General features: G+C 31.8%; 1 protein-coding gene across 4 annotated transcripts; it reads left to right on the top strand.

Annotated features, from left to right (window-relative positions):
- Positions 1-324: 324 nt before the first annotated feature.
- Positions 325-17,055, top strand: l(3)05822 (lethal (3) 05822). 4 transcript variants are annotated; one of them, XM_068763454.1, is made up of 4 exons: positions 325-413; positions 1,236-2,116; positions 3,681-3,932; positions 15,117-17,055. In XM_068763454.1, the coding sequence occupies exons 2-4, from the start codon at positions 1,238-1,240 to the stop codon at positions 15,429-15,431; spliced, it is 1,446 nt and encodes a 481-aa protein (XP_068619555.1). In that variant the 5' UTR covers positions 325-413; positions 1,236-1,237; the 3' UTR covers positions 15,432-17,055. The 4 variants fall into 4 exon arrangements, with proteins under 4 accessions (XP_068619555.1, XP_068619552.1, XP_068619554.1 ...); XM_068763451.1 differs by lacking the exon at positions 325-413 and adding an exon at positions 424-641; XM_068763453.1 differs by lacking the exon at positions 325-413 and adding an exon at positions 658-878.
- The last annotated feature ends 543 nt before the right edge of the window (positions 17,056-17,598 follow it).

The following is a 17,598-nucleotide window of genomic DNA, read 5'->3' as shown; positions in this document are numbered from 1 at the left end:
CGTTAGAATTTAAGTGCATCTTTATTGATCAAATAAAAAAAAACACCAGTTTTTCAGTGCAATTAAATGTAACTAGGAGACAGAGAATGGTTTTGATTTTTTTCTAAAGTGTTTATAACTACATTTTTATTTGAATTTTTAATTTGTAATAGAATCATTATACTGTTTATGATTTTTGGTGTATATTATTTACAATTTACTAGAAAGAAGAATTTAATAACATTATTTCTTTAAAAATTCTAAAATTTGCCAATAGATAGACATTTTTTCTTTACAGTATCGTGTATCGATGATCTGACGTCTTTATTTACTCCTTTAAAAATACAACAAGGTATGCGCCTAATAAGAACCACCTTGTCAACAATCGTTACGTTTATGGATACTTTAAAATTTGTCAAGTTCTGACAGTGACAGTGAGTCATCTTTGTGTCTTAAGCCCGTAACAACTAGTTGGCGCTATATCTAAGCAAATTTTTATACTGTTTACAGGAATTTAATAGCTCTAAAATCTAACTAGCTCTTATATATAATAGAAAATTTTTCCGAATTTATTCAATCTTAGTAATTTAATCAAATAATAACTATTAACTAACTGTCAGTTTGGACAATAAATAATTTTATAATGGACATTTTTAAGCATGGTACGTAGTTTCATACAATAAGACATTTATAATGTAAGTCCACCATCAATTAAATTACCGTTAGTGTTATAAGGGAAAATTTGTAAAAGACAAATCTTATGCATTTTATTACGGCACACCCAATCAAGGCCGTTCTCCGTCGTACCAGGTACCTACGACCGCTAGTGATACATTGATACTACGCAAAAGAGTACGTCAGTGGGTGGATTTCGACGTTATCAGCATTGCTATCGTTACGTGAGCTGTTTTTGTTTAGTATTTGGTGGAACTGGTCAGTGTAATGTAGATCACCAAAGCATTTGATACTATAACTTCATTGTACCGCGTTATTAGTGTTCATTATATTGTTCATCAGTTTTAACTATTTTAAGTGTACATAAGTAAACTAACATTTTTGAAAATACTTAAAAAAGGTAGGTTTTTTGCAATATTTTTCTTTAAAATTTGTCGTAGACATATTTTGAAAGTGTTGTTATTTATGAAACAGGTTTTTAATACACAATTTTATTTTATTGCATGAAATCTTTTTTGATAATCTAGTTAAATGCATATTTAAAAAATTATCATGAATTTAATATTTTTTCATCTTACCAGGTATGAAGGGCCCAATGCGTCCTGCACCATCTGTACCATCACTGAACGGTGTAAATCGCTATTCTCCTGTGACAGATTGGAATGATGATCCTTTCGGGGCTGATGTTTTTGAACCAACACCTCAATATGCCCAGAAGAAAAAGCCACCACCTCGACCACCTCCACCTAAGTTATCCAGGCAGCCTGATGTACCTTCTAAACCTTCACATTTCATAAGGAAACCAACAGTTCTCTCTACTCTTCTGTCTCGTAAAACCAAGTCGGTTCACCAAAATGGGACAGTTAAACAACAGAGCACTCTGTCAGAGTTTCCCAGTGAAGTTGATACTAGTAAAATGTTTCCAAAGTGTGAAATGCGAAATGTTCAAACAGGAGCATTGATTGATTTGTCATCACCACCAAGCTCACCAACTTTCACCACAAGATCCAGCAGTGACGGTCTCAGTGTGGACAGCTTCGGCTCTGATGCTACAACATCCACAAATCATCATAACTTATTTAATGGTGGTAATATTTCACAAGCTGAGAGTGGATTTGAAGATGATTTTGATCTTTTTATTGGCAATAAAAAAAATATACAAAAGGAGAATACATTGGATGACTTAATCCTAACTGATCCATTTTCACCTCAGCCAGTTGCACAAAGGCCTCCTATTATGAAGAAACCAACACTGAATAGAGATCTTTATGAATTAACAAGTAATACTCAAACATATCCTGTGTTAAAAGGACCAACAATAATAAGAGCAAAACCTGCAAGACCCAAGCCACCTGAAATCTCAATACCGAAGGGTACATCTAGCACAATGGCAATTACGTCTATGAATGTGAATACAACTATGCCCATTCAGAAAGTTAGCAACACATTTGGAGATAATTTTGTAAGTATTTCACATAATTCACTTGTTTGTAGATTGTAATTAAAGTAGAATATCCATCTTTTATAATACCAACTTAAACATTAATTTAATTTCTAATAAAATATCTTATTTCTGAATAAAATTTTAATTGATATATAAATATCATAAAATAAAATTTAATTAAATAATACATGTGTAAATGTTACAAGATAAATATCAAATAAATTTATAGTTGTTTCTTATAAACATTGATTTGATATTTTCATCCAAATACCATGCTTATTACTAAGTAGATAAATAGGTCATTGGAATATGTAATGGATCTAGCTGAGGCTCCTCATGGTTTCCACCAACTTTTAAAATGCTCTGAGCAAAGTGCCTTTAGAACTTTGCCATCCAATATCCAGGTAAACAAATGGCCCACAAGCAAACATAACTTCAGCATGACAAAATGAAAATATGATACTTTTATGTATAAAAATCAGTAAAATTCAGCAAATTTGTAAAATAATATAATTGTACAAATTTGTTTTTCCTCTAGTGTATTTTATGAGTTTGGCCTTTATTAATATAAACTGAAATAATGATGAAGGAGTAGAAAATAATTAATGACCTGTGTGCTACATGTTTGGTGTATAATGTTGCAAAAGTAGCTATGTTAGGTACTTATTTGCATTATAGGAGTAGCTTTGGTTTCCACTTAAAAATATCAATGAACCTATATTGTAATTTTTTAAGTCTCTCTTAGAAAAAACTTTTTTTTTGGGGTAGAAAAATTACCTGCACCTATTGACAGGATTCTCTGTACATATGGTACTGTGTTCCATTTAAAAGGGCAGCCAGCATGCCAGCTCAAGAGTTTTATTAACAAGACATACCACCTTAAATTAAAGTAACTAGTACTAATGTTGTGTTATTTAGTTTTGTATATTATTTTTCCGGATTACATCTCATTAATATAAGTATAGTGTCACTATTGACACCGGAAAGTTTAACGTCCGTTCGTTACAATTTAATGTAGTTATAATCCAAGCCAAGGTCTCTTCTCGGAGGTACACTTATGCCACATATTTGATTAATGTCTATTCTTGAACTCACTAAATAGGTGGTTTAGACTAAATTTATCCCCTCAACTCTCACCCCACTACCAATCCACAGATATGTAAATGCCTCTAAGGTAAACTATTGTCAGCTTGTTGCTCTATTTAAAAAGATATTAATTGTTAATCTTGCAAGAACAATTTCTATTCTTTGAACTAATTTAATCTGTAACTGATAAATAATCATATCAATATTATGTTTTGCAGTCTATGCTATAGATAGCATAAGGTTTTGGTTACTCAAAAACTAATTTTACATTTTTTTAATTAAACCAAAAATCTTTTACACTATAAAATTAATAATAGGATGTGTTATACCTTATTTTGAAATTATCATAACTAAAGATTCCAAAGGTTTCATTACTCTTTATTACATGCTAGGGTACCTTGCCTTTGGTTTTGTTAAATATTCAATATAATAATAAAAATAAATATTAATATCAGTATTTTTTATATTAAAAATAAATTATATGTTTTGTCTCCAGGATTCAAAGCCTTTTAGTTGGGATCACGATAGTTCACCAGAAAGAGAATCATCTCCTCCCATGCCTACTATTCCACCGCCTCCACCGCCGCCAATCACTGACGATGACTTGGATGCGTGGCCCGAAGACGCCCAAGAGTTTTTGGCCGAGAACCTTGTAGAAGATCTAAAAGTTTCTGATAACAAATCGGAGCCTCATGCTGTGGCGTTATTCGATTACTTTACTGGTCACGACGAAGATTTATGTTTTACGGTGAGTGATCTTTTTTTGTTGTATTTGGACAAGGTAATATTATTAGGTTAGCAATTATAAGTAATCTATAGTTTACTAATTGCAGTAAGTTATTCAGAATTTAGATTTCTTTTTTTTAGATATTCGTCTGTTGTTGGTAATAAAACATGAAGTCAAAATGTTATTCGATTTTTACACTAATTTTCAGAGATATAAAACAAAAGAAATATTAAAGTAGTTATACTAAATTTACAGTAATATTGCAATAAATTGCAACTGTAACTGACATTTGATAAATTTTTAAAAAATATCGGTTCTCACAGTAGCCTTTATTTAACACACACATACATACTCGTGACACTGCCGAGTACCAATATATGTTACTGATATTGAAAGTCTAGGATTGGCCGGCTTAAAAATATTATATAAATCGAAAATAAAACACTACAAATATTTTCAGGTATATTAAATTATTTTGTTATTGATTTTCATTTATTGGCGGCACCAAAACTTTAAGAAATTACTTATCAGTGTCGCTATGAATGTAACACGAGAAAATTTTCGTTGAAGGTTTTTTTACGAATTTCCTGGGACTTATCCTATTATCGGTTCATAAATTAGGAAGTTATTAAGCAGGAACAGCAGTAGTCAGGCCACACAGCGTGGCCTTGAGGTTTTGTCGTCCACCCACGAGATTGACTGACAACCTTATTAAGGTCATGGGATAATGCTGAATGCCGGTCTTTTACAACTCCTTCTATCGGAAATCTATGTAGGGAGGTGTAGGTCCAGTAGTGGACGTTCTGTAGTTGCAATGATGATCAAATTTAAACCTTAGAGCATATGGCCGGTTTACATATTAGTGTGGTGAAGTTAGTTACAGTCTGTTTATTGAAATAATCATAAATACCTGAACTGACGTTACATGTACACGCTTCTAACGCATGCACCCAGAGCTAGGCTACAGGCAGATACAATATTACGACGATGCTTTTAAATTGAATTTGTTTAATAAGTGCTTGGGAAAGTTTAATTCAAATCCGTTGAATTATAAAACACAAGCTTATATTGAAATATTTCAAATAACGTTAGATTAGATTCAATGAGAAGATCAGCAGACGAAGTAAAGCAACGTCTGAAAAAATGATAATGTAAACGCTTCCTTACGGCATTATCAATGACCAATGAGATATTTTGGGCATTTTATAGAACTACCTCTTTCCGGGGAATACAGTATAGTAATCTTTTTAATTGTTGATTTAAAAGAGATTTATTAAATTTAATTGAGCAATGTTGTCGCTTCAATTGGTTATATACATTAGTCACGTTTATTTTTCTATTCATTTATCACATCATCTCTTGTGTTGTAATTCAATTATAAATATTCGAGTACAGTAAGGTACAATTGTTTATTTTTCTATGCTTTTCTTAAACCATAAATGAGCCATGCTTTTATGAATTGTCTATTTATTACAATAATCGTGTCATAAAAGATATTACTATTGAATATTTTTAATTTCAGTGAGTTCCTTATTTGTTTTAACTCAAAATAAAATAATTAATAAATCAAATAGGAATTAGTGTGGACACCGGCAGAATATTATACATGTTCCTTTTTTAAAGCTTAGACTTTTAAATTATAGTATCAATCATATAATACAAAAAAATAGTCTAATAATATGCCTGGTAACTTTGTTTCACATTAGTTAGTAATATTAAAAAAATACTCAATCATTCCGTCGTCACCTCGTTCCGAATTATCAAAGCTGATATACTATGTATGAAATGAATATTATTTAAAGAAGTAACCGATAATATTTTTTTTTGTTCATGGTGAAAGTGGAAAAAGTTTTTCAAGTCTTTTAAATTAATGTCAATTAAATAGTTAGAGGAGTAGATAGAAATTATGTTTGAAAAAATAATAAAAAGCGGCGAATGTTTGAAGGCAATCCACCTAAACAACTTGTTACTTGTTAGCTTGCGGAATATTAATTTCTATAGTGACCCCGCGTCTGTCGCAAAGCTCCGGAATTTAATCTTTAATTCATTGACGGCACCTTCATACCGTTTTAAAATATCGCGGACCGTTACGTCGTGTAGCTTTGTCGTTAAAGAGAGATGACCGTTAAACTAACAGAAATACGACGAAAAACATGTATTTCATTAATAGTTTATTTACTAAAGCCAAATTTGGCCAAATGCCTAACGCGTTTCCATGACTGGCCCATTCTTTGTTTGGCTACCCTATAAAACGCCTTCGACTATTTACAATCTCGTCGACGATCCAATTCGGTGAAATATCTAACCGTAAAAGGTCGAAGTTCTCGAAGAACCCCTCTCGAAGAAACCATTAGTATATTTTCGAAAACACCTTACCCTTGTTTGCTTAACGTAGATTCACGACAAACAACTTTTAATGTGATTTTGTAAATTATACTTTAGATGTTAGGTTTAATGAACGCTGCTTCCTAGCGTCAATTCAAGGCGGTCAAGCACACGAAAGGTTAAGTGCTGAAGGCACTCTCCCGTATCCAAGTCGCTAAAACTGTAAATGTCCACTGAGATTATAATCCGGTACCGATCATTAGGTGCGAAAAAAACCTTTTTAAAAAACAATACTTCTAGGAAAGTATCTTACCTTAAAATATATACAAAAGTATAGTTTACCTAAATACCCAAACGACCTTAACAATTTAATATTATCGAAAATTTATTTTGTCTATTCCTTAAGCATTCTAGAACTACCTCCAGCTTCAAACATCGAGTTGCTAAAATATTTTCCGTGGCTCGAAGCCAAGTTGCTGTCTTATTATAGAAGATTTGTTATAGCAATTATTATAGATGTTTTCTTCCGTCGGATACTTGTACGGGTCGTCTCACGTCACCTTCAAGTTCAAGGTCATTCCTAATTGGTTGTTTCAATATATTCTGTTTCATATTGTTTTTTTGGGAATTTTTAAAACTTTTGTCGGTAATGGATTGGTCTGTTTACAGAAACAATTGTGTTATTATTACAAAAATTTTATTTATATCTATTTACATTTTTTATTCTTCAAACTAAATAACTTTTAACTATCTACTGCTTAAGTAAGAACTGTAAACGATGAGATACTCGTATTATAATCAATGAGGTTTTTTTAACTTTAGGTGTCGATCGTAAAAATGCTCTGGGCATTATTTTGAACAAACTATCCTTGCACTACGAGTACCTTCTGTAGAACTCAGGAATGCTAGTGATCATATAGAAGGTAACAAGAAATGTATTAATTGACGAGAGAGAATTATTAACCAATGTTTATAAAAAAAACTCTTAAGTAATTTTGCAATTATTCAGCAGAGTAAAACATTTGACGGTATTATTCTACAGTGATGGTTTGGTGTGGTGTTAGCTATTAAGGAATGACTAAACCATATATTTTTTTAAAAGATCTCAAAAGATCGGAACAAGTGTATCGTGGCACGATTTTTGAAAAAGGCGGTTAAGCTTTTTAGTAATACCATATTACATAACCAAGAATAATATATAACAGCTAGATTTAGCACAGAGTTAGAAACTTCGATCCATCCGAGAGTAGTTGAAAAAAAACGTTTCGGACCTCATCAGAAGACTATATATGTTATAAGTTTTTATAGAATATGGCATAGGTAAAAGTACTTGATAATTTAAATTTCCTGATACAATCCATGACATTGGAAGTAAAGAATTTTCTTAAAAAGATTGCGAAGCTTGATAACTGGCCTGAACGGACTGCTTCAATGCAATGGAGATTAATTTAAAATAACATTATTTCGTTATTGTAGTACATAAATATTTTAAGTAATTGAGATAAAAAAATCTTGTAACATTGGAAATCAATTTAATACTCATTGCTGGGACGGTAACAACTGATTACATTATAAAGATAAGTTTAAATTTAATTATTAAACATTGGAACTTTTAACACGACTATTTATTGATCGTCGACTTTTTTCTTCGTAAGGTATTATAGTTGTGGAGAAGACGCAAGAAGAACAACAATCCTCAATATAAAATTAATAAAAGATTAACAATGCTATACTATGCTTTATGAAATAAGATTTATGGACACTTCCTACCAAAACATGTGTCATGTAAATATTCGTTTATATAAAAATGCCTTTTTCGACAATTTACTTTCAATATGCCTTTTGAATTTTATAAATAGTGGTACATAAATTTTTTAAAAATTTTATAAAAAAGTAATTCTGTTTAATACAATAATATTTAGTAATCGAAAATTTTAGTTTTGACAGTTTTTTACAGTGCTTTATAAATACACCACAGAATATAATTTTTTACCGTCCGATTTATGCATTATGTATGTACTTATATCATAAAAAATCATTGAAGGTAATACGTGTTATTATATTTATTGGAGTAAACTTCCGCTATATGTACATTAGTTAATTGTTTCATTGTTGGTACGCGGGCCGTTGGTACGTTATAATTGCATACAAGTTATTGCATCTATGCTTGTACATTAAAGCCAATTGAAGTACATTTTTTTTAAGTACGTCAATATTTTACTATTCGTAATTTTACCTTTAGAGTATGCTTCTAAATATTATCATCATAGTTGTTAACCATTTAGAAATAATTTACTAAAGACGTGAGGTTTTCTTTGATTGTATTTAGTTTACTTTGTCTGTATCGGATGTTTGATTGTAGGTGTAAAATCTTTGAAAGTGGTGTATGTATAGCCTGTTTGATGTCAATTAATGTACGATCCCTATCCGAAAATAAATGGTTTCAGAAATCATAAATAACGTAATTGAAAAGAAGAACTAAGATTATAATAAATGGTACGGAAGCACCAAATTTTAATTACTTGCAATTGTCCTATTTTTTTTTAAACATAAAGTCCTTTACGGATTCATAAATCGATGATTTCAGAAATAATACGTAACGTTGTAATATAGTAAGAAAAAGTATTTTTAAAATTTGATTTACATGTCAAAATAATTATTGTTTCTATCTGTACCTGCAGACATGCAGAAATTATTGACCTATCACATTCCAATAAAAAAATTAAAGTAACATATTTCAGAGAAATAACTGTATACAGGGTGTTTAGAAATAGGCGTAGAAGCTTTGCACCTATTTCTAAACACCCATTGATTTAAACTTACATTCAAAAAAATTTCATTATTCCATGTACAACAATTTATCCGTGTAGTATAAGATTCATGTGTTATTACCACTGAAATCTTTGCCGCTTTAACGTAAGAAGAAACACTAGCGAGGAGCGATGAGTGGAAAACGTTTACGAATCGTTTTATAAACAGACGTCTTGATTGTTTATATATAGATACAAATGCAACTGGAATTTGTTTTTGTACATCCAGCGTAACTATACAGCTAGTAACTAATTTAAGCTAGGGGTTTTATTTTGTTTTTGATATTTTCATGTAAATGTAGCGACTTGCATACAGCTGCGCGCTTCTCCCCATAGATTGATTTACACACTTAGTGCAATGATAACTAGATTGATGAACGGGTATATCCATGCATACAATGTTATATTAATATTCTATATGAAAGTTTCTTGAGTGGCGACCACGCCTCAGTAGACACGGTGGAGGGTCGATATAGTCAAGGTTGCGAGAAGTCGCTGTTGCGTCTTCTTGGTGATCTTATCGAAAGGCTTATGCCTTGCATTAACGTTATCAGTATAGTATAATCGTGTGCAGTACTTGATGTTTAGCAATAGTTTGCAAGTTGATACTACACGACCGCGAGCTCGCGAAGTAGTCACGACATCGCAAATTGGTACGTTGGTAAAGATTTACATAGTGATACGATGGCGATTTATACATATTCGAAACAAGTCGCGAATTTATATCGATTGTCTAAGAGTTAGTTATACAGGGCGATTCCTCACGAGTGTAAAAGCTTTAAAAGAATAAAATTATAGCTCTATTGGTGTCAATTAAGGTATGGTACACCCTATCCAAAAATTAGTGGTTTCAGAAAAAATAATAAATAACGTAATGATAATTTTGTAAGAAAAATCGTTTACAAAATACGGATTACTACATATTAAAATTAATTGTATTTTACTATCTGTCCCTGTAGACTTTACACTGCTGGAAGTTATTGGCTTCTCGCGATCCAATAGAAAATATTAATTAATGTAACGTAATACATCTAATAAATAAGTCATGTAGTATATAGTACATAGGTGTAATAAATATTGATAAAGCGGCGTAAAAATCTGTAAAATATTTAAAGCTAACAAATGATCAATATGTTCACCCCTTTTACACCAATAACCATTTACTCTGAATACATTTTTATATTTATTAGAACTAAACCTTATCTTACGTAAATATGTAGCAGAAATCTAAATAAAAATCCGACAATAGCTGCCAGTCGAGTAGCGGTTCAGCCTTTTAGAGTGTCGTCGAATCTGAATGAATCCATGTTTAAGGAGTTTACCTTATCATAACTGCCTACCAATCATGACTGCCGTTGCCTTAAGGTTCTAGAGTTGAAACCAGGGACTGACAAGCGTACGTAGTACGTACATCCATAAGGTGGATAGACGACCTCAAAGTCGCCTAAAGATAGTGTCTTCTTTGATACAGGTCTCTTCCAAACGGGCCTATAGGAAATTCATAGCTGAAACCTATGTCCAGCTGTGGGCGTCCTACTGCTAACATTATGATGATATATAAAATTAATCATGAATTAAAATTTTAATATAGTTGGTTTATTCCTCCCGGATCTGCTGGCCTAATAAAGCTCCGGCGCTTATTTCCTGAAATAATTTTGTGTAAACTTTTATCGCTTATGATAATATCCGTTCACGGACGTACTTATTAACGTGAATTATAACTTTATAGCCGTTAACGAATGTGTCACTCGTGCCAATTGGAACGGCCGCTTTATTGCATTCAATGCTAATTTACCTCGAGTACATTCATTCAAATCGCAATGTTAATAAAGAATATGGACTTTGTTTTCTATCTTATAACATAATAGTCTATAAACTTTGATAATTATTTATATATTCATTAGTAATGTCGTAAAATCTGTGCCTATGTTATTGGTAACAACATTCTTAATTACTAAAGCCAATAAACACTCAGAATACTACATTAACAAATAGCCCTTTGTCAGCACGCGCCTCACAACACTCGACGATGTCGCCGCGACACTAAGGCCTGCTTGAAAACAATGTCCTTGTTACTTCATTTTTCATAATTATCCCACATTAATAATCCATTGCAAAAGCACCTTCAATTTTAATAATTGCTGAAACATAAAACTTCCAGTTACCTTTCATATATATCTTTAGTCTGCTATATATCAAGAAAGGTACTTTCAACAGGACTCTGCACGAGGTCATAAAGGAATACCCACCCAAGCGTAACGAACCTATTAGACTCCACCAGAGCAGAAGACTGGCACTCTGCTACTCCCGATCTTAATCTGCTCGAATATGAATATTTATATAGTTTTAGTGGTTATGGCATGATCTAGAAGCCATGATGATTAAACATCCCTACAACAATCCATAATACTGACAGTGAATAATTTTTCCATGTATGTGAATGTACCTATAATTTGCATCAACGTTTTAAATCATTTTTAAAAGTCAATGAAAATCATTTTGGATGGTCTTCATATATTTTATGTAACAGATTTTAATATTGTAGGTGCTTTAAAAGGAATTTTTCCTTTTAACGATATTATGGTTATTACTTAGTAAGAGTAAAATGATTACTGCTCCATAAAAACATTATCATTATGTCAGCCGATAGTCTCCCACTGACATATGACTTCTTCAAATATTTGAAGAAGTCATATGTCAGCTACTTCCCGCGAACTTTAATATATAGTCGCACCTAAGGCGTGGGCCTATGTACGCCGCTGCTCGTGGTCGCCACTCCATTACATAAAATAGTCTATGAAATAGTAATTACGTTTTGAGTAGTAATATTCTGCATATTTCTAAACTATTTAAAAGTCTCACCATTGCGTTCTGGGGCATTTCATTCGATTGTCATTATTTTTAAGACATTATTACTACGTAGTTAACGAAATTTATGTCAAAAAAATATTTCCTCCTTTATATTTCCTTAGCATTTGTACAAAATTTAATATCAATGACTTGTTCAGGAATCTTCGGTATGCTCAAAATATACGCTTCCTGTCTGTTCATTTAGCTCGAATTTTAAGTTCATTGTCCTAATATTCAGTGTTTTTGACCATTCAGTGGTTTGATAAATCCGTCTTGTAGTTATTATCGACAGACAATTATAATTGTTTTCTTATTGTTAGTAATGTATCAGCGATGACCTGCTTCGTATTTCTGTTCGGTTTTGTGTGATGTAAAGGGGACAGGAATTTAAAACTCACGTTTAGAACTAAATAATCTTAACACAATTCTATACCATTTTATTTCTTAACTTTTATAGATTGCGTAATTATGATTTGGTTGCTTTAATTTTACGATACGGTTTTAAAAATTTTACTTCACTTACTTTTGGGCCTTATAAATAGGTTCAAGGTCACTCAAAGAGCAATAGAAAGGATGATGCACATAGCTTCGATGCGAGTTCGAATTAAAAACAAGAATTGATGTCGCTGTCATAGCTCAAAGTATTGCTCGTTGGCAGTGGGCGGCGGGGCACATTGCTCGTGCAATTGGCGGCCACTGAAGCCAAAAGGTACTCGAGTAGTGACCACAAGCAAGCAGTTAAGACCGGCCGTCTTGGTGATATTTGAGGGATTTTTTTATTTACGTACCTGTTTATATACACGTGCGTTTGCGAGAAGAATTTATAAATAAGCTTTATGCAACTTTTTACAAGAACTGGCAATTGTTAAACAAAAAACTACAGATTCATATAACGTCTTTTTGAATAACATTTATATGAATATCTTTTATAATTTTCTTGAGGTTTCAACAAAAAAAAAACTAAACGATCTTGATAGTGTAAAGGCCAAGTATTTTTTTTGTACATTAGTTTCCTAAGTCGGTTAAAATGCTTGTGCGAACTGCCAAACTTTTTAGTCATTGACTTTTTCTCTTTTGTTCGTTTTGAAATAAAAACTAATTATGTAGACTTTATCTGGTGATAATTGGATTTTTCATATAGCAATTCGCACTACTATATGTGAGGTATGTGTGCAGCGGTAGACGTCATACGGCCAAATTGATGATAAATTTTAGATATTTGTTTGTCAAATAATTGTAAAATAACTTTTACGACAAATAACTATTTAGGTTTGGTGCAATGTTAAAAATATATTTTTTATTAATCCGGTAGTCGTGTAATGTGAAGTAATTGCATGAAAGTATACAGGAAGTGAGGACATTTTGCGAAAATATATTTCATTATAAATGGCTAAGTTGTTTGTGTGTAGCTATGTATATATTGTTACTTGTTATGTTATAAACAATGCGCTACTAGGTTTTTTAAAGTGCACACTTAATATCACGTTAGCGAAACAGCGATTCAGTTTTTTCGTGCGTGATATTACGTTATTAGATTTGTTTCAAAGTATGCCAATGTCTAGTGTCCCTTAGTGGCAGGTCTATTACCAACGTGTGATACCGGTGATAACTTACACCACTGAAAATCGACGTTGCCAATGCCGCGTTCCAGCTCCCAGTAGAATCATTTAACACAGAAAGTATTGCGGATGTAGTGTCCACCAATACGAAGAGTTCTCACGTGAACGCTACTCTTTATATGATAAAATGCCTAATGTTTATGTTGTCGAGATATTGAGAATTAATGAGGATACTTTTACGTCGTTAGGTTTGTTTCGAAGCATGCCAACTAATATCGAGCGTATGATTTGACGCAATAACATTGCGTTGAATGTTTTTGTTGGCACAACGGGCGCGTGCTGCGACTTGTTTACGTTATTTTTGTTATATTCATTTTTATCGCGTGCGTGGGCGTCGATTCGCGGGACAAAAGCGATATGCCGATGCGATAATTTAGTTTCCATTCACTGCGCGGCGTATCAATGGCGACAGGAACTCGACGATATCGCCTACCACTTACAGAACTCATTTTAAAATATGCCAAACATTAACATTATCCTAATATCTGGAATGGGTTGCCAATGGTTAGAGAAATATTTTTACAAAAACTTTTCATCCTTATGATTCACCCACTTATCAAATAATCCTCACTTATCTGAGTTTAATCGGTTTTTATCGTTATAATTGTTTACCTGTATGATTCATTTTTGGTTTTCGTGCAAAATTACAGACAATAGAACTTGGATACAACGTGAGAAAACATACACTGCTTCAAGAACTAGTCGGCAATGAACTAGTTTGAAAATAAAATTTTGACGACAATACATAATTCAGTTTATATGAATTTTGATAAATGTTACTGTTATAGCTAAACATATTATGACAAATAATTACGAACAATAATTGATAATAAAATAACGATTCCATTCAATATAAAAATACATTAGCAAACAATGTTGCAATACCATCTTGCAACTAGTCAACAATCACCTTATTGCCAGTCAACAACCTTCCAATTACAGTTAATGCATTGATACCATTAATCACTTGTTATGTAATTGACTATTTTTGCGCTATCGTCGCAATAAGGCTTTTTTAATGCCGATTCTCCTGATCTTCGATACATTGAAAACATGTATATACATATACTTTACAAGCTCTTTCTGTAAACCTACGATTTCCATGTCAGTGTTATTGTTTGATGCTGCAATAAATTGCAAGTGAAAATAATCAAATAATATACTATTTCTAAAATCACAGCTTACAGAATTCATAATTTTTTTCATAAACGAAAATTACAGTTGAGCCATTTTGTTATACAGGGTGATTGATTGGTTAGACGTGTTCGGCTCATTGGCTTTTAATTAATATATGTCATACCCTATCCAAAAATCAATAGTTTTAAAAATAATAACATAATGATAAAATAGTTAGAAAAGCTTTTTCAAAATTAGGATTACTATGTATTAAAACTAATTGTATTAAGTTAGTTAGTATGCTTGACGCATTTCAATAGATGAATGTATAGATCAGAGTGGACGTTTTAATATGGTGATTGGAAATAGATGTCTTAAAGCTTTTTGCTGACAAATTTTAGCTGTACATTCACCCGTTAAAGGCTTTTACATATATATCCCTTGTAAAGTAAAACAATTTACTTATCAAAGAAATATATTTGCAGGCGAATTCAACGATATACTTAATCAGCCGAATTAACGAAGAATGGCTCTGCGGTAGACTGAGCAACGGCGTCCAGGGTTTGTTTCCGGCCAACTACGTGGAGATCAAGGTACCGCTGCCAAATGAGACCGCGTGTATGCCCAGTGTCAAAGTAGCTACCGCAGTTTATGACTTTGAACCCGTCCAGAGTGGCGACTTGCGGTTTTCCGCCGGGGACACGATATACGTCACACACATGTTGAACGAAGAGTGGTATTTCGGTGAGTGCAACGGTTTAAAAGGACAATTTCCTTCGAATTACGTGCAAATGAGTTGAATAAGTTGCAACAATATATTTTGTAAGTATTTTTTGGGTAGCTAGAGAAATAAAGAGGGTTAATGAGTATAGGAAAATAAATTTCTAGTGATGGGAATATAAACTTTCTTTACTTTCGGAATTTTTTTTTAATTTTAAAGCTTAAACTGTTATTAAGTTATTGAAAATTAAAACATATACACTTTTTTCAATAGTTTATTACCACATTTTCGGACAAAGGAATAAATGACGATGTTATGAAATATACATGTGATATTTATGTGATACAATTGGAATTGGCAACGTAATACCGGCCGAGGAATTTATACGGATTCTAAAGAGCTAATGTCTTATGTAACCATTAGCATCAAAACCATAAATTGAAACCTAAGCCAGATGAACTAATTTTACTATTGTGAATATATTAAATTTAATTGAAATATACGCCCAGTTAAACATATTACATATTGAATTTTTGTGTTTATTTACTGACATGTTAAAACTTTGTAATCATTTGTACATTTTTTTTGTAATTTCGAAATATGATATACTCCTAAAAATACCGTTGCGTTATGTAGCTTTGATAAGACATAATAAAGTAAAATACATCCATTTATTGTGATACTTTATATAAGAGACTGATATCTGTCATATTAATTGTATATTCTGTGTGTACTCCAGTCAGTCAAGTTTTTTGGTGCAATGTAAATATGTCATATGTAGCTCAAATTTACATCATACAAATTCATGTTCTCCTATATAATAGCTAATTATTGTCAAATGACTTAAAAATAAAATAATTGGATTTTTTTTCTGTATCATGTCAAACAATTTCGTTCTATGTGCAATATATAAATAAAAATCCTCATTCGTCTATAAGATAAATGCAATTGTTTAAAAAATATATATACATTAATATTTACCAGAAATAAAATAAAAAATCATGTTTATACTACAAAAATTAATCTGTGCTTTAATTTGTAAATATTTGAATTTATGACCTTAATGGTGGTAGAACTATTTACATGGAGAAAATCAATTAGATTGTTGGCAACATTGTGATTAGCTTTATTACCATGCTACACGAAATGTGCTTGCCGTAAACATACCGCGAGATGTTGGTGATATTGCAAATAAGCTGTATGTATATATGCCAGTGCGATAAAGATAATGTTGCAAATGTCACTTTAATACCACTAGTTGTGTATGATTTGTTTGTACTGAAAAAATACTGGTATGTACATTGTGTTAAAGTTTCGTGTAGTCTCGAAGTGATCTGATTTAAAATTTATTTAATATCATTATCGATGTTAAGACAACGCGTGTGGTCATTAGTATTAATCTACTTTGTGAGACCAAAGTGCTTTTTACTAATGTTTTTTTATTTTTTTCCTATGAAATTAGTAAATGATAATCACAAGGATATTGTTTAGTTTTGTCGATAATAAAAATAATGTGTAGCTTTAAACTAGATTAATATTTTATTAAGTTGTATATGTTTGTTTGTAAAGCTTACGTTAACGTTTTTTGTGTCATTTTATTTTTAAGTAATTTTTGTCTGGTGGGACCATAACATAGTGCCTTACAAAGGTATTTTTAACTTCAGTTATATATAAAATTCGAAATAACTTATAATAAAATCTAAAACCGCTGTTTTTTATTTAATTTTACTTAATATTTTTATTTACCTACCCCAAATACTTTAAATTTTTGTTTTCCATGCGTAGAAATAATTTAAATAGGAAAAGCAAGAATTCCTCATAAATATTAGTTTTATATCGTGTTTTAAATAACATCTCAATGTTCGGTGTAGACAATTTGCGACAAACATAAGGCAATTATAATCTTATAGTTAACAGTTCCTTTGGCAATTTCATTATCCAATTAGTCGGAATTGGTGCCAATAGTGATAAAATAAACTTTAATTATTCGGCTGGGCTGCGTTTGGAAAAATACGAAGCACCTCGTCCAGTATCTCTTAGTACATAAAGACGAGTCTACCACTAATGTGTTACTAGTACTGACTTAGGGCATTGAAACAGTCTTTTACTTTCGGCCTCATTGGTAACCTTATAATTGCCCAACGTCAACTGAGAACTATACTCGGGATTTCCATATGGGGCCGAATCAGAAGACGAACATAAAAGCCCTAACCTAAAGTGATATTGGGCAGGCTACAAAGCGCGCA

This window comes from Battus philenor, unplaced genomic scaffold (assembly GCF_028537555.1).
Source record: "Battus philenor isolate CCGP_79_NKW_IND1 unplaced genomic scaffold, ilBatPhil1.0.hap1 SCAF_18, whole genome shotgun sequence".
Lineage (NCBI taxonomy): Eukaryota > Metazoa > Arthropoda > Insecta > Lepidoptera > Papilionidae > Battus > Battus philenor.
This window is presented reverse-complemented; position numbering and strand designations above follow the sequence as displayed.